At 42.2% G+C, this 15,206-nt stretch overlaps 1 protein-coding gene across 3 annotated transcripts in view; it reads right to left on the bottom strand.

Annotated features, from left to right (window-relative positions):
* Positions 1–6,866, bottom strand: part of cdh8 (cadherin 8) — a 147,842-nt gene extending 140,976 nt beyond the window's left edge. For 2 of the 3 annotated variants that reach the window (XM_034220584.1, XM_034220586.1), the window contains exons 1-2: positions 6,643–6,866; positions 4,244–4,754 (exon numbers count right to left, since the gene is read on the bottom strand). In XM_034220584.1, coding sequence (XP_034076475.1) covers positions 4,244–4,501 — 258 coding nt within the window. In that variant the 5' untranslated portion in view covers positions 4,502–4,754; positions 6,643–6,866. Of the gene's footprint in view, positions 1–4,243; positions 4,755–6,515; positions 6,535–6,642 lie in introns of those variants that run through there. The other variant, XM_034220585.1, reaches the window with a different exon arrangement.
* Between the last annotated feature and the right edge of the window lie 8,340 nt (positions 6,867–15,206).

Here is a 15,206-nt window from a genome sequence, read left to right as displayed (position 1 = left end):
GAGAGTTATGCAACAAACTCCTTGGCTAGGTTTGGAAAAAATCATGGTTTTGAATTGTTGCGTAACGTACCCTAAAAGAGGTTGGTATCTCAATGTTCACAAACTCCATGCTCCTGGGCGCTCTTGTTCTGTTTTCATTTGACCCACCCTGACCTCCACCTTCAGACTGTGGTTCTCTCTACTCTAAGGCACCTTACTTCCACCTTTGCTCCCAACATAATAACTAAGGTTGCTAGAGGTGTGTGATGTATTGTATCTGTAATGGTGATCAACCATGTGAAAAGGTTTAGCAGGCCACTTCTAACCCATATCTATGATTCGTATAACCACTGATAACACCCATCCATTGGGCTGATAACATCAGAAGGGGGAAACTCAACTCAAGAACTGGGATCAACATGTGGTCTGGAAACCAGTAACAGTCTGTCCTGTGGAAGGCAGAGAACCTGAGAGTATGCTGCAGTCAAGACTCAATCCCACCCCAGCTTTGCCTTGCTGCCTCGCATTGCCAAAGCCGAACACATGGACAGATTTGAACAACGTCATCTTACCACACCTCATCGGCCCCGGAGGCGAGCTTACTTGAGCTCAAGAGTCAGTCTCTCTATAATCACCCAGTTACAGAGAAACAGAGAGGGGAGAGAGGGGAGAGAGGTGGAGGTGGGGGGACAGAGACAGAACGAGGCAATCCAGCCGAGCAGAAGTAGCTTGCTTCAGTATTTATAGACTGATATCCCACATCGTGTACCAGCAGTCCAAAGTGCAGAGGGTAACAAAGCAAAAAAAACGTTGAGGCAAAAAAAGAAACATCCCAGATAAAAAATGATTTACTGAGGTGGCAAAAAAGAGCAACACATTTCAGAAAATGCATGCATTCATATTAAGGGCACCTGTTTTCTCAAGGAGCACACTTAACCAATGAATCCAAGCTTTGGTTTCTTATCAGTTTCACCCGAGTGGATTACAGCGTCTCAGGAAAGTCCGTACTAGAAAAGAGTCTTACATTGTAGAGGTGTACAAAGCATACATCACTTAAACTGCATACTATCCCTTCTGCTTGAAGCTAAAACACCCTGCGGACCTCCATTACTGCACCTATCCAAAAGTACTTTGGCCCATCTTGTTGGGATTCCTGTCAAACAGCTTGTTTGGAAGAATGACGCTTGTATTTCTCTCTCAGCACACACAAAGACAAAAAGGTTTTTTTCTTGCGAACATATCCGTTCTCTTTGCTGAATCAATAATCAAAGCCTTGTTTCCTCTCTGTTTCGCTGTTAGTCGTTGCAATCTCGCAGTGCAAGCCTGAATGGATGAATATTAATGGTTGATTATCATTTATCTTTGTGCGAAAAATAACACATACAATGCCGCGGTGGAGAAAAGCGTTGGACAATGGGATGAGGGATCAGTCAATTTACCAGATCTGCGCAACAATTAGTCAGAGCGGGACGCATCGTTATCAATCCTCACACACTATATGCTTAATGATTGTCGGGTAAATAAGGGAGTCTAGAAAAGTTACGTCTGAGGCTGTTGGATATTCAAGCCATCAATCTGCCACGCATTACAAAGGGAAGAATTCTGACTTGTCTTTGATGCAAACACAGTAATTTGTTCCGTGTTTGTTCTGAGGCGATGTTTTGCTTTTAATGGCCTGGTGTAAATGAGCTGCTTCTTTGTATGTCTGGGTCATTGAAATATCTTTGATTGAAGAGGCAAAATGGTGGGAACACATGGCATTAGGGTTTGTATAGGCCTCATACCAAAACAAAGCAAGGTCTTCAACAACCTTAAACACTTAGGGACTCTCATTTACTTTAAAAACCAGGCTACACTTTTCCATTATGGCTCTGGAATGGTAAAGCAAGAGCTGCTTTACCTAAAAGTACCCTCTGTTGCCTTCCAATAGCCTACATGAGGGTCTCTACCTGTTGAAGAGCTATCTCCCACTCGTCGCCAACAACGGGCGAGCGCGTGTCCCCAAGCACCCCCGTCCGTCCGTGTGAGTAATATATTCAAGCCTATCTACCTTCACACTCCATTTGCCCGTTTCTATTCTTAATGACGCGTTATTTCTGAAGCGTCCCTGGCTCGTGATGAGTAATCCTTCACATCCCTTCCAACACTGTGTTCCTTTTTAAAGCCACATCCGAGCAACAAGCTTTCACAGCTGTCTCTCCTGCTTCACTTTAACAGGTAGCGCATGTCTGCTCCGCGGGACTGACGGGGCCTGGAGAAAACACGGCGCTCGGTGAATCACAATGTCAGGAAAACGGCGCGCTGGAGAAGAACAGCGAAAGGGAAGGGTGCTGTCATGCCTTGTGGCCGTCCTTCTCACTCTTCCACACGTCCGCCTCCTCCAAAGCCTCCTCCCTCGACTTCCCTGCGTTTATGCTAATAGCCTTTGCCGAGAGAGAGAACACCGAAAATGACACGCGGTTACAAATCGATGGCACAATTCCTCTATGTCCCTCTCACAAGCACTATCTCTCACTCTGGCGTCGGTGTAGTTGAGGGGAGCCTAGTCACAGACAGTAGATTGGGGATGCTTCGTATAATTAAACCTCAGAGCACACTGGGTAATAAAAAACGATGGGGTGGAAAGAGTCCAGTCCTGGCCTGCTCTTCCTTGATAATAGCACAGACAAAGCAGGAAACTACAAAATACACAGCGCTGCGTGACCCGTTTGAATCACACCTCCCACCCATTTGATTCATTTTGTAATCAAGCGTGAGAAAACGAGAAAAGGGAGAGATTTATAAACCAATACATTGCCATCTTTGGTTCAACACGGGACTTATCTTAGCTCTGCCAGGCATAGTCATGAGCACTTAACCTTGCAGTGAACGCAACCCATCATCATCATCATCACCTCGCAAAAGGCAAGTTCTTCTTCATCCTGAGCTTCCCCCCCCTTTTTACCCGCACCCAATCCTTGAATGTCCTTCAACAGGAAGATGCTTATGCCTGTGACTAACCTATCCATATTGTCAAGTTTGTTGCAACGCATTAAGAGAGGCCTTGAGTAAAAGCATCCCTCATGACAGGGGAAGTTGATTTTGTGCCACCAATCCCCTGCAGCGTTTCACACTCACACAGCATGGTGTTCAAACTGTGGGTGAGCTTGGAATTATGAATCACAACTCGGTCTGTGATGATTGAAGGTATTACATGCAGTCTTTGTTGCCGTGTTTTAAGACATCTGCAGTTAAAATGTCTGATGTTTGGTCACCGTTGCCCCTGATGAGTGTTTGTTTGTTCCAGCATTTTGATGAGCAGTCATTGTGGAATCCAGCAGAGGCTGCCTAATTGACTCGCTTGAAAAATGAATGCATCACTTAACAGCATTTTTGTGTTCGTATGGTATTTGGAAAACACAGGTGCAAATCCCACATGGTGGCAACTGTTTAATTGATGCAGCCATATGACAATGCCAGGGATAGGAACATAAATAAACAAGAGGAAATTAAAAGTGATTTCTTTCTCTCAGCTGTTTTGCTTCATGTGCCATGTCATAGGGGGGACACTGTCTATTTCAATGGCAAAGTGTCATAAACAAAAATTACCAATTATCAAATATCAGGCGCCACGACACTGTTTGTGAAAGCTATTACTGAACGAGATCAAATATGCTTCGTGGCCTGCTTTCGCGTTCCATGCCAAAGTGGCTGGGTGATATTGTGGGGGGGGGGCGAGCGTGACTGCCAGGCTGACTCTCCCCAGGTGAGTCCCAGCAATGAGCTGTGAACAAGCTGCTTTGGCCGGGCTTTTCCCCTCCCCTCACCCCCTGAAACCAGCCTGACACTTCCACACAGGTCAGGGAGCAGGTGGCCCTTAGCCGCAGGATTAGCCCGCAGTGCTATTCATTAAGAAAACCAACTAAATACGTTTTTCTTATTCTATGACAAAGTCAAAGAGTGGGTGAAATATGGTAGATTGAAATAAAAAAAGACATGCATTTTGTGTGGAAAATAGTACCAAAGTAACATTAAAATCTGTCTGTTACACGTCCAACACAGCGAATGAGAACCATTATTTAATGAGAGTTTAATTATTTCCAAAAGCATTCCATCCCTCTCTCTTGTCCCCGTATCTCTGCTTCCCCTTGACAACCCAAAACCCTCCCACTGCCCATGGGAAGAAGAAGACGGAGAAATAAACGGAGGGAGCATTCAAATGGCCGAATTAATGTTTTCACACGATAAGAAAGCTTAATATAACGCTGACAATCACAGCACTCACCCTGCCAACCAGAATTGGATCGGGTCCAGAGAATTCCTCCAGCACAAACATTTGATTCCAAACCCATCCTCTCTTGGCGCGGCTCAGTAATCTTTGTCCTTCGCCAGGGCCGCTCACCACCGCTGCGGACCCACCAGTTTGTGTACTTTTCGACGGGCCTATGATCGGAGTCATAGACACGCAGGGAACGCAAGTAATCCACACTAGCAGCAAGGACATCCACAGATCCACCAGCATCTCTTCTGACCGCCGTGGCATCCTGTCTCCCGTGTGTTTTCGTTTGTTTGTCTGTCTATTTGTCTTACAAAGTCTCTCTTTGGCTCCTGTCGTCAGATCAACAGCTCCTTCTTAGATAATGAGAAAAGGTTACTTGTGTCCTCTTTGAACTGCAGAGCCTACATTCATGGTGCGATAAAGGTCACTTGCATGGCTTGGCATGCCTCCATAGCAGTTGGTGAGGGGGTGAGGAGCTCTGCGCAGCATCCATTTGGCGTTATTCCGAGGGGGAGACCTGTAAAAGGAAGCAGTTGTCCGTTAGTTGTCTTAAAGTGTTGTGAGGAGTTGTCTGAAGAAGGTGGGGGGAGAAAAAATGGAGGCAGGGATAAAGAGCGTGGAGGCCAATAAACATTTGAACTAATCAGAGGAGACAGGCGGAATGAGAAGGGAAGGGAAAACAGTTTCGGAGGCAAGGAAAATAAACGGGTTTTAGGAAGAAAATTCTCATTTTAGGACAAGAAGGCAAGATGTCACTTCATCATTTCGAACGATATTGCCGCAGCATTCATGGTACTTTATCCCAATCGTGTTTCCATATAATGCTGCTACAATTGCACAACAAATGGGGATGTCTGTACTCCGAGGCTATTCAGCCCACAACATCAGATTGCGTTGCTTTAATCTGTTGTTCTGGGGATTATCCCGGAAAGATTTTTGAGCAATTACATGTTCCCCTTTATGATGAATGTCTTCACAATACATTTTCTGTGTAGAAATTATTGTCATCGTTCTGCAATCAAATTCTTGCACGCAAGATTTTTTTTAAGCCTCAGATTGATGGGGTGGCAGCAGGTGAGCGCTACAATGTCAACAGCGCTGCAGGTATCATCCAGATGAGATACATGTGAAGGCATTCAGGGAAGGTGTTTCAACATGGATGTATTATAACACTCAAACTACCTCTTTCCCTAATAGGCATGAAATGTAACTTTTATTTAACACAAAAAGACTGAAATAAAATACAAAAATTAAACACATCCGAGTGACTCTGATGAGAAATATATGTAAATTCTGCCCTTTAATCAAGAACTGTTTTAGCTTTAATATCCATTTTACAACCTCAGTGGCTTCACACTGATGCATTGATCCCAAAAATGCAAAACCTAGAGGAAGAAAATAAAAAAGCACAGACACAAAGGTTTGTCTTTGAGCTGTCCTCAGACTCATCTGATGCAGGTGGACATGCTATCACAGCCCGGTTAATTCCGGTAACTTTTACCACACACTGCATGTCACTGTGCTCATATTGCGTGTGTGGCTCCAGGAGAGCAATTCCAAGGACAATAACGTATTCCACCTGAAGCCAACTGCAATATCATGAAGTGAGGAGGGATCCTGTGACATTCTACAACTATAACCCGTAGACTGGGGCAGATTTTGTTAAATATATTTAAGGAAAAAAAGCAAAAACCATTTGAACATGAGAATCAAAACCTGAAAAAATACAGATATACATTTTTTTTTTTACAATTTTACCAATTAAACATAAATAGCTTACGTGAAAATAAGATTGTTCCTGTTATTTTAGAGCATTTTAAGTCATTTTGGATCGTGACTAAGCAGCCTGTTTCAGCACCACGGGGGTAGGACAGCTCCCCGGCAGAAAACAGCCGGTCCAGACGGCTTAGCCGCACACCGAGCACCGGCAGCGGCGGAGCTGTAAGGTAGCCCATACACATGCATGAGCAATTCGTTTTCCATTATAATGTCAAATAAAACCAATAAATAACCCACCAAGTTTCAACTTCATGCCTTTAACAGCCTCTAAAGTCTGCATCACGTACCCAAATTACCTTAATTCCCTGTCTCTCTGAAGTTTTAACATTTCAGGATACGTTGTTTCCAATGAGCCCGTGTCAGTGCATCAAATGTGGCACGAGAGCGCGCAAGCAGTCCGGTTTACGGGAATAAAGCATGCATAAGCAGCATTTAAGCGAGACCAATCGCGACATTGGAGAGTGAAATGTGAATAAATAAAGCAGCCTAAGTTGCAGACCTTTTGGGAGACTTGCTGCGTGGCTCCGTGCCGGGGAAATAAGCACTGAAACCCCGCTATGGAGAAAGAGAAGAAGTCCATCCACTAAACACCATCAGTAATACCTGTTAGGTTTACGGTGACTTACCAAAGAGACTTGCATCCGCTGCTGCTGCATCATTTCACGATGTTTCTCTCGTTACGCAAAAACTAAAAGTCCCAATTCGTTTCATTCAAAGGCGTTTGATGGGAAAGCGAGGGAAAAAACGGCAGCGGCAAGAGGCTAGATATCCTTCCCGCAGTTTGTCAACGCGCAGAGTGACAGACAGGCAGTGTGGGGCTTGTAGTTAAGAGCTCCGACAGGCTTGCTGGCCGACTGGAAAAGTGAGGAGGGAGCTGGAGGAGAGATGCACGGGGGCGAAGAGAGCCTCCCCTGCACGGCGCTCATTGGGTTGATGAGGAGCCGGGTCAACAGGCGCACAAATGAACGCATGCCGCTCTGCCCATGGCACTGACGCGCAAAGGTTATCGTCTCAAATTGCCGGGTGCACCGTAGCTGTAGACATTACATAGGTGTGTGCAGGTAAAAACCCTCTCATTACTGCGTTTTCCCCCACTCTATAATTGTATTTGAGATGACCCTCGCCTTTCTCGGTTATTGGTGGAAGCCAGGTAATTAGTAAAACGAAACCGAAGCTCATTTACTCTGTCATTCGATAGCAGCAAACAGATGGACGTTGTGCCCAGTTGGCACAATAGAAAGTAACTATCCTCTTGAAGGCAATTTATTGAATTCCCTGGCCCTTTAAAGTGACAGTTTATTTGTATTCTCGACACATGATGGAAACACGTAAACCCACATTATTGAAAGACAAGTAGCAGGGGAAGTGTTACATAGGTCTTATTAAAACCGTTTGTGAAAAGGTCATGGTTGCATAGCTGTGTTTGAGTGTGAGTGACAGCAGAAGGGGGCCCATGCTGCTGTCCACAGAGAGGGCCCTCTAGTGTTTGTCCGGATACTTGGCAGCCTTGGGGGGAGGGGGGGAGCAGCCTTCATTAGTGAAGAAGGAGAGGATGGTCAGTGTATTGTCTGACACAGGTTGATTTTGTCCCCTGGGCTATGACACTCGTTTGATGAAACAACCCACGGAGTATTAAACCTCAGCATGCTGATATCTCCCCATTCCCTCAACTCAACCTGAAGTGTGTGCATGCATATTCAGGGTGTCAAAGCACAACATGTTATTGTTCCCCCTTAACATAACAGCCTCATAGGCTCACACAGTGGAGGCCTTTTGACCCGAGTGCCATAGATCCCAATTAGCAAAGACATCAAGTCTACCATTATTTATTTCTGTACCGTTTAATTTCCTTCCCACTCACACTTTGATGTTGCAGCTGCGTTTCAGTTGGGAATTCTCCAATCATCTTTTTTTAAAAGACTCTGCTGCATAATACATTAGGCTGTAAATGTCGAGCCATGTTTCTCTTCCTTGGAATGAATGAAGTTTTCATTGACGGACACATATCAGACGTGTGTGTGGAGAGTTAAATGTATGATAAAAGACAGCTCCGGGCGGCTGTTCATTTAAAAATCACAGTACATTTTTTAGCTAAACAGGGCAGGAAACAACTTTTCAAATCCATCCTGTGTGGCATTTGTGTAGGAGGGATGAGTTGATTAAAAGTTGCAAATAAGCTTCCTGTCTAACCTGCAAAAAACATTAAAATAGTTGCAACGTTTTGAATACAAGACTACATTTGCCTGATGAAGTTCTAGTTAAGAAAAGTAAATTAATAGATAATCATATTTACTTAAAAATGAGACATTAAAAGAAGATTTAAAGGTGGGGCATGTAATTTATTTCAGATACACTTTTTGTTATATTCCATGGAATGCTCTTAACATCCCGATAGCGATGAATATATTAAGTGCTTTGACAACAAATCCATAAAAAAATGTCATCTGTGGAAGCTGTAGCGCTGTAAAAAGCACGACCAATCATCTGAGCCGGCCCGGCTAAAGTAACTGGATGGCCTACCTGCCTGTCAGCCTTCCATCTGTGCACAAACTTATCTCGACCTCATTGGTCATGTGCGCGTTCGTGTGTGTTGGAGGAGGGGCTCTGTAAGGAAGTGGCAGATTTGTTCCGGCTGTGTATTTTCAAATTCTAGCGCACTCGAGCTGGTTTCTCCAAAATGACCTACCCCACCTTTAAGTAAACCTAGAGGAAAACATCCAGGTATGAGTGAAGTCAGTGCCAGTGTGCATGTAACATTGTTTCTAATGGCCAGCAGGGGGAGCCTACATTGGTTTTAAAGACAAGTTGCATTGAAGTCTGAGAGAATTCCCCTTCTTTCGCTTAATTTATTACCTTCGTAAAGATTGTTCCAACACGTTTGTGATCTCAATCTCTAGTTCATGGTCTTCTTCAATTTTTGCATTATTATGGTCACAATAAGAGATTGCTTTTAAAAAGAAGTCCAATTGCATAGAAGTCTATGAGAACATTACTGTACTTCTTACTTGATTTATTACCTTCATAAACATGTTTCCAATAAGAATATGGCCTCAATCCCTAGTTTATAGTCTTCTTGGATAAAGTATTAAAGGATAAACCACAATGTATTTTTTTGTAAATAATGGTCTGAATTAGAGTCAAACACAAGCAGGATTGCTTGAGGGTGCATCTACCTTGTTATTCATTTGCAACCACACAGCGCTGCACATTCTGGGTGCTTTCCATGTTTCCACTTTACCTTTACAAAAAATACAACTTTACCTCATTCACAGTGTCACTTCAGGTTTAAACAAGATGGGGACGGACACAATTCTAAACTCAAGGCTTCATAACTCAAGTCCACAAGCCAATAAGTGACGTAACAGTGACTCCATCTTCTTTCTTAACACAGACAATATGCTGGACCTCTTGGTGTGGTGTAATTACTTTGATGATTCCCTCCCTCCCCCCCACACACACACACACACAGACAGACAGACAGACAGACAGACAGACAGACAGACAGACAGACAGACAGACAGAGCCCTAATTCATGCTTAATACAACTCTACATAAACCAAATGACTGTCATTCATGGCACGTTCTCTGAAACGTAAGGTAACCACACCGCTAACATCAGGTCAATCTGAAACCCACTCATCATTCAAAATCTCGTTCTGTGAGTGGAGTTCTGTGAAAATGAGAAGGCTCTATAGCTTTAACTTAGTGATTAATTCCACCTACATGGCCTTGCCAGTGATCAAAATATCAGATGGCTTTAAAAAAAAAAAGGCAAGCAAGTGAAGGGGAAATGGTCTTTAGAATCCAAGCATCCTCAATTGATCATTAGTTACTGCGTTGTCAGTGGTATTAATCACAGAGCTGTTGCAGTGTGTGCTTCTGACTTCAACATCTGAAACTCTGCACAACTCACCGCAGCGGGATTTGACTATTTGGCATGACTTGTATTCTCTAGTATGTTATTTGTTCTCTGGCCAATCACTTCAAGCACACAACTTGCTCACACCAGGGTATTCTCAGTTGGAGGTATGAGCCTGTTAAAGCAGGGGTAAGTGTCATCAAGGACACATATCTGTAAATAACCCCCACCACCAGCATCCCTGCATACTCATTTGGCTGACTTAACACCTATCAATCATTTTGATGAGTCTTCATAGAAACAGTGTCCAGCCTGAGGTTGAGTACCCAGGAATGGCAAACTATGCTTTCAGCCTGATGCTCCTTCTTCTTTACTTTATGCTCTTTCTTCTTTACTTTTTCTTTATTGTAATCGTCACTGGTCGGCCCCCGCTCACCCCCTGCTGTGTCACCCCAACCCTCAACAGACAGCTGCAGCTGGCCAAGCTCATCCATAGCAAATCCTGCAAAAATATTTTCCTCTTTGGAAAGGTGCCTTCAAGGGAAAACTGTCATAACGAGAAAAACAACTTGATGTTTAAGTTTGCATGACCTGGGACACCTTGTCGTCATGGAAATAAGGACTCTTCGCAAAAAACGGAAAAAAAAAAGTTTCAATGTTAAGGATTAACTTTGATGTATCGACAGTAATGGAATATAATATTACATTTTTTCATTAATGTATCTAAAAATAGTATTCTGTGTTTTGTGTATTCATTAGACTAGAATGAACACGTCAAATCCACATGTAAGTGGTTTCTCTCGTACGGAATACGCCATGTTGTGCCCCCATTTCTCTACAGTATCCCAGAATGGATAAATCAAACTCTAGCTATGGGCTTTTAACAGTTTAACAAAACATGGGGGACACTGTTGATTCCCTGAAACATTGAAAAGGCGAGGGGTTTGGGGAGGGGTTCTTAGTCGGTTGCAATCTGCAACCTCACCACGAGATATCACTAAATCATAGTCCCTAGACTTTTAAAATAGTTTGATATTTCCTGTTAACAACATTCCAAAATGTTATCTTTACGCAGCAGATCACACAAATCCTACATTGTTATGTCTATCTTGCACTTTTAGACCAAGAAGTTTACCAAGTATTAGGGTAAGGCTCTACAAGTCTAAGTATACAGGTAGTTGAGAGTTTCAGCTCCACAGTGTTTCCATATAACCCTTGAGTAGGGCTGTCCCCAATACCATTTTCCGGGCTCCGGATATTCGGTGGTAATCAGCAGCGAATATTCGGCCCACGCGGGGGGGGGGGCGTAGTAATCAGCAGCGAATATTCGGCCCACGCGGGGGGGGCGTAGTAATCAGCAGCGAACCGCTTCAACACGTGTATTTCGGTTTAATCGGGGCATTCATTTTGTTATTCTAGAGTATTGTTGTTTTATAGTTATTTGTTAATGTATACAACCCAATTTGTGTTCTTTGAAATTGAAAAGGATGTTGCATTGTGTTTGTTACTTTTGTTGCAGTTGTATATATGTCTTAAGTGTAATTTGGCTTCCTGTTTTGTATGGACATGCTTTTATTTTGAAGGAGCGCTGTTTTTTTTTTTAAACCCTCTTTTAATGGTCACACATGCAGAGCACACAGCACACACAGTGACATTTGGCCTCTGCATTTAACCCATCCTAATACCAGGAGTCTAGGAGCAGTGGGCAGCTATTGTACAGTGCCCGGGGAGCAATGGGGGTGTCCGGTGCCTTGCTCAAGGGCACCACGGCAGGGCAGGAGGTGAACTGGGACCTCTCCAAGTAGCAGTCCACACTCCATATGTTTTAGGTCTTGTCGGAGACTTGATCCGGCAACCCTACAGCTCCTAGTCCAAGCCCCTACTGACTGAGCCACTGCCGGACAGGAAGTTGTTCTTGCTATGGAAACAACGTGACGGAGATTAACGGAGAAAAAGTAATATCTACATATAAAGATGGAGAAAGTAAACGATAACGTTTATGGTTAAGTGTTAGCACCCCCGAAGAGGCACAAGCTCTTACATTGATATTGGAGTTTTTAATAGGCCTACAGCGCGGCTGCCAAAAAACGAATATCCGAATAATGAAATTGAAACCCGAATAGTACTCCAACGAACGAATATTCGGATATTCGGATATCCGGGTACAGCCCTACCCTGGAGCTAGTTTATTTACACTGGCTTCATGTGAAATTTAGATTGCAGTAAAAATCCTATGAATTGTTTTCAAGGTGAACAATTTAGCTCCACAGGAAATCAGCTGTTCTCAAAATGTTTGGTAAGTTAACACATTGGGTAGTTAAAATGTTTACGTTACTGGCAGTTATTAAATTAAGAATAGTTATTACTACATATTGGCTTCTACACAAGGTACCCCTAACCCTAACCACAACCTTTCCTTAACCTAATACAAAAGTGGCCTTAACTTAACCGAAACACGCTCATCTTAATCTTTTTAAATACACATTTTGTTGCTCATGTTGTAAAACGTTTTGTTTCAGTTAACGATGTATAAACACCCAAGGTCGGACACATTCAGACTGAAGCTGTTTTATATGTCAAACTCATCTGGTAAGATTGTATTATCGAGAAAAACAATCAATATTGCAGCTTTAATTGAAGGTAGACCATTGGGAATAATGGTCATTCACATCATGCTACCAGGATTTCCCAGGTGACCAAGAGATTGAATCTCCTGAAGTTTCTGGGCTGCTGCCAAAACCATTAGGGCAAAAGAAAGGTTACAATGACGTTACAATGCCATTCATGAATTAGAGTACTGTGAGAGATGGGGGCAGGGGGAATGGCTCTGTGTCTGAATTGACAAAAAGTGTCTTCATTTTCCTCCTCTTCACCTTGTCCCCCAGTCTCGGTCAATAAAACGTTAATATAGAATATCAGTAAAAGTGCTGTACTCAAAGTCGTGTGGCTGGTGGACATAAAAGGCTTTGGAAATACTCATTGTTCTTCATTGTCAAGTGTCGCCCTCTCCATTTGACAGTATAATATTAACAGCACAATTGAGTACCCTGGCTGGTTCCTTCTCTTTGGCTCTCTTCAAAACCACTGCGGCAGGTTTTTAAAAATCCTTTTTCTTTTTGAGTTGTGAATTATTTAAAATGTCAAAATATGCAAATCACTCCTGACCTTATTTGAATCACAAAACGTGGAAAATAATCAAACTTATATTTGAGTGGAGTGTAAGGAGAATGTTAAAATACCCCTCCTGCTTAAACACTTTGAGTGTTTTGTTCGGAAAATGTGCATCCAATCCCCCCCAACGCTTGACGTCGCTGACACATTGTGGGTGTGTTTGAGCGAGCCCGAAGTATAAGTACAGCATGTGGCACATTAGCATTCCTAAAAGTCACACTTTAATTGGTTGCAGATTAAAGTTAATTGATTTAGCTGATAGTTTTAAAGCTCCTGAAGATAATTAAGTGCAGTGTTGAGAATTCTGATATGTTGATATTTTGAGAGTGAACAACCTGCGACGCGTGGGTACAACATAACGTTAACTAACATCTTAATCATGCAAATTAAAAAACACAGCGGATTTAATTATCATCGGTCTAATCGCTGGTCCTCATTAATTACATTGGGCTTATTTATTCACTTTCACATATCTATTCCACTTACTTCCCAATTATGCAAGACAGTCCTCGGCCCCCCCGCTGATAGAACAAACAGGGACTCTATTCCTGCTTCATTAGGGGACGCATGTAATAAGACGCTGAGGGGATGGAGCGACAAATGACTATCCAAGGTTGAAGAGCAGCAGCAACAAGCACAGCATCAGGAATGATTATGAGGCTTTCTTACTACATATATTTAATTATATATATATTGAGTCTATTGCGTTCTTATTGGAATGTCCGAATAGAGGTCTAATTTACTCCATAATAATAATACACTTTTATCATAGAGAAGTTTTCTGAAAAAAGGTCTTTCCCAACGAAAGAACAGCAAATAAAAATCATAAACTCCAATACAACAACAATATAATAAAACACAAACAGAGGGATCAGAAAAACATAAAAATACAGGAGGAGAGAATAAAGTGGAGAATATATAAAATGGCCAGGGAGAGACAATAAAACCCAGCAACATATTAAATATTCATGAACGCTTCGCTATAAAAGGAGGTTTATAGAACTCTTGTGAATTAACTCACATGACACACAGCCCACCAACACATTTTTAAAAAAAAGTTTATATTCCGTTCTAAAATTGTTAGCTGACACTGAAATGACTTCAATTAATTAGCAGATGTTAATGTAGCTTTTGTAAGCATTAATTAACTGATCTAATTCATGAGCAACATGTATTTTTTCAGGTGAGAACAGGGAAGCAGCTGAGCTGTGTTTGCGGGTCAGCGTTGAATTAGAGTTTCACTTTGAGCATGGCTGAACGATTTATTATATATCATATCTTTAGGACAAATCCATAACATTCTAATTTATTCAAACAATGCAAACAATGTAGGTATTAAAGCCCTAAGTTTCTTATATACAGCGAACATAAGCAGTGAATAGTTTTTGTTCCAATAGGGTGCCAGACATAGTTTTGGGAAGAATACTGTATGACCCCATACCCCACCACAATACTATTGCGTCAACACAGTGTTGTAACAACTGTTTATGGTTGTAATATTGCATTAAATAAAACCCTGTCTGCAACAAAATGATGTTACCATATAACAGGACAGAATTATCAATTTACTTTCAATGTAAACATATTTTTTCCAGTATTAGGTTCTTAGTTTTTGACAAAAATGGTAAATGTAATATATTAAAGAAAAAACTCCCTGGTTTTGTTTAGGCAACCACGGTGCCTGGCTAGTTTACGCTCATGATTCTGCTTGAAATAAGTATATTTGTTACACTATTTAAGTTCCGGACCTAAATTAAAAACTAAAAAGTATGCATTGACTTTTGCTTTAACGGGACACGAAAAGCTAGCAATAGTCTCATGTTTGTTTTGAAAAACCTATCCGCACAGAACTTTTGCACTTTGTTGATTTCTGCTGACCAACATTTGAAACAGTTATGTGATAACAATCATCTCACGCACCCAGTGGCAAACGACACTCTAACTTTCAGCGCACTATTTGCAGCGATGTGAAGACAAAACAACATGACACCAAAATGTTTCAAACTGTAAATCATGCAAAGGTGTTATAGGACTCAAATGTCAAACCTAAGGGCATTTTTGGTGGACACTTAAATATCAGAAGCATGACGTCAAAAATGGAACAACTGGAGCAATTATTAACGAACTCAAACCTTGATTATTTATGCCTTTCTGAAACCT

Source organism: Gymnodraco acuticeps, unplaced genomic scaffold, assembly GCF_902827175.1.
Source record: "Gymnodraco acuticeps unplaced genomic scaffold, fGymAcu1.1, whole genome shotgun sequence".
Lineage (NCBI taxonomy): Eukaryota > Metazoa > Chordata > Actinopteri > Perciformes > Bathydraconidae > Gymnodraco > Gymnodraco acuticeps.
Note: the sequence above shows the minus strand (reverse complement) of the source record. Positions and strands in the feature narration are given on the sequence as shown.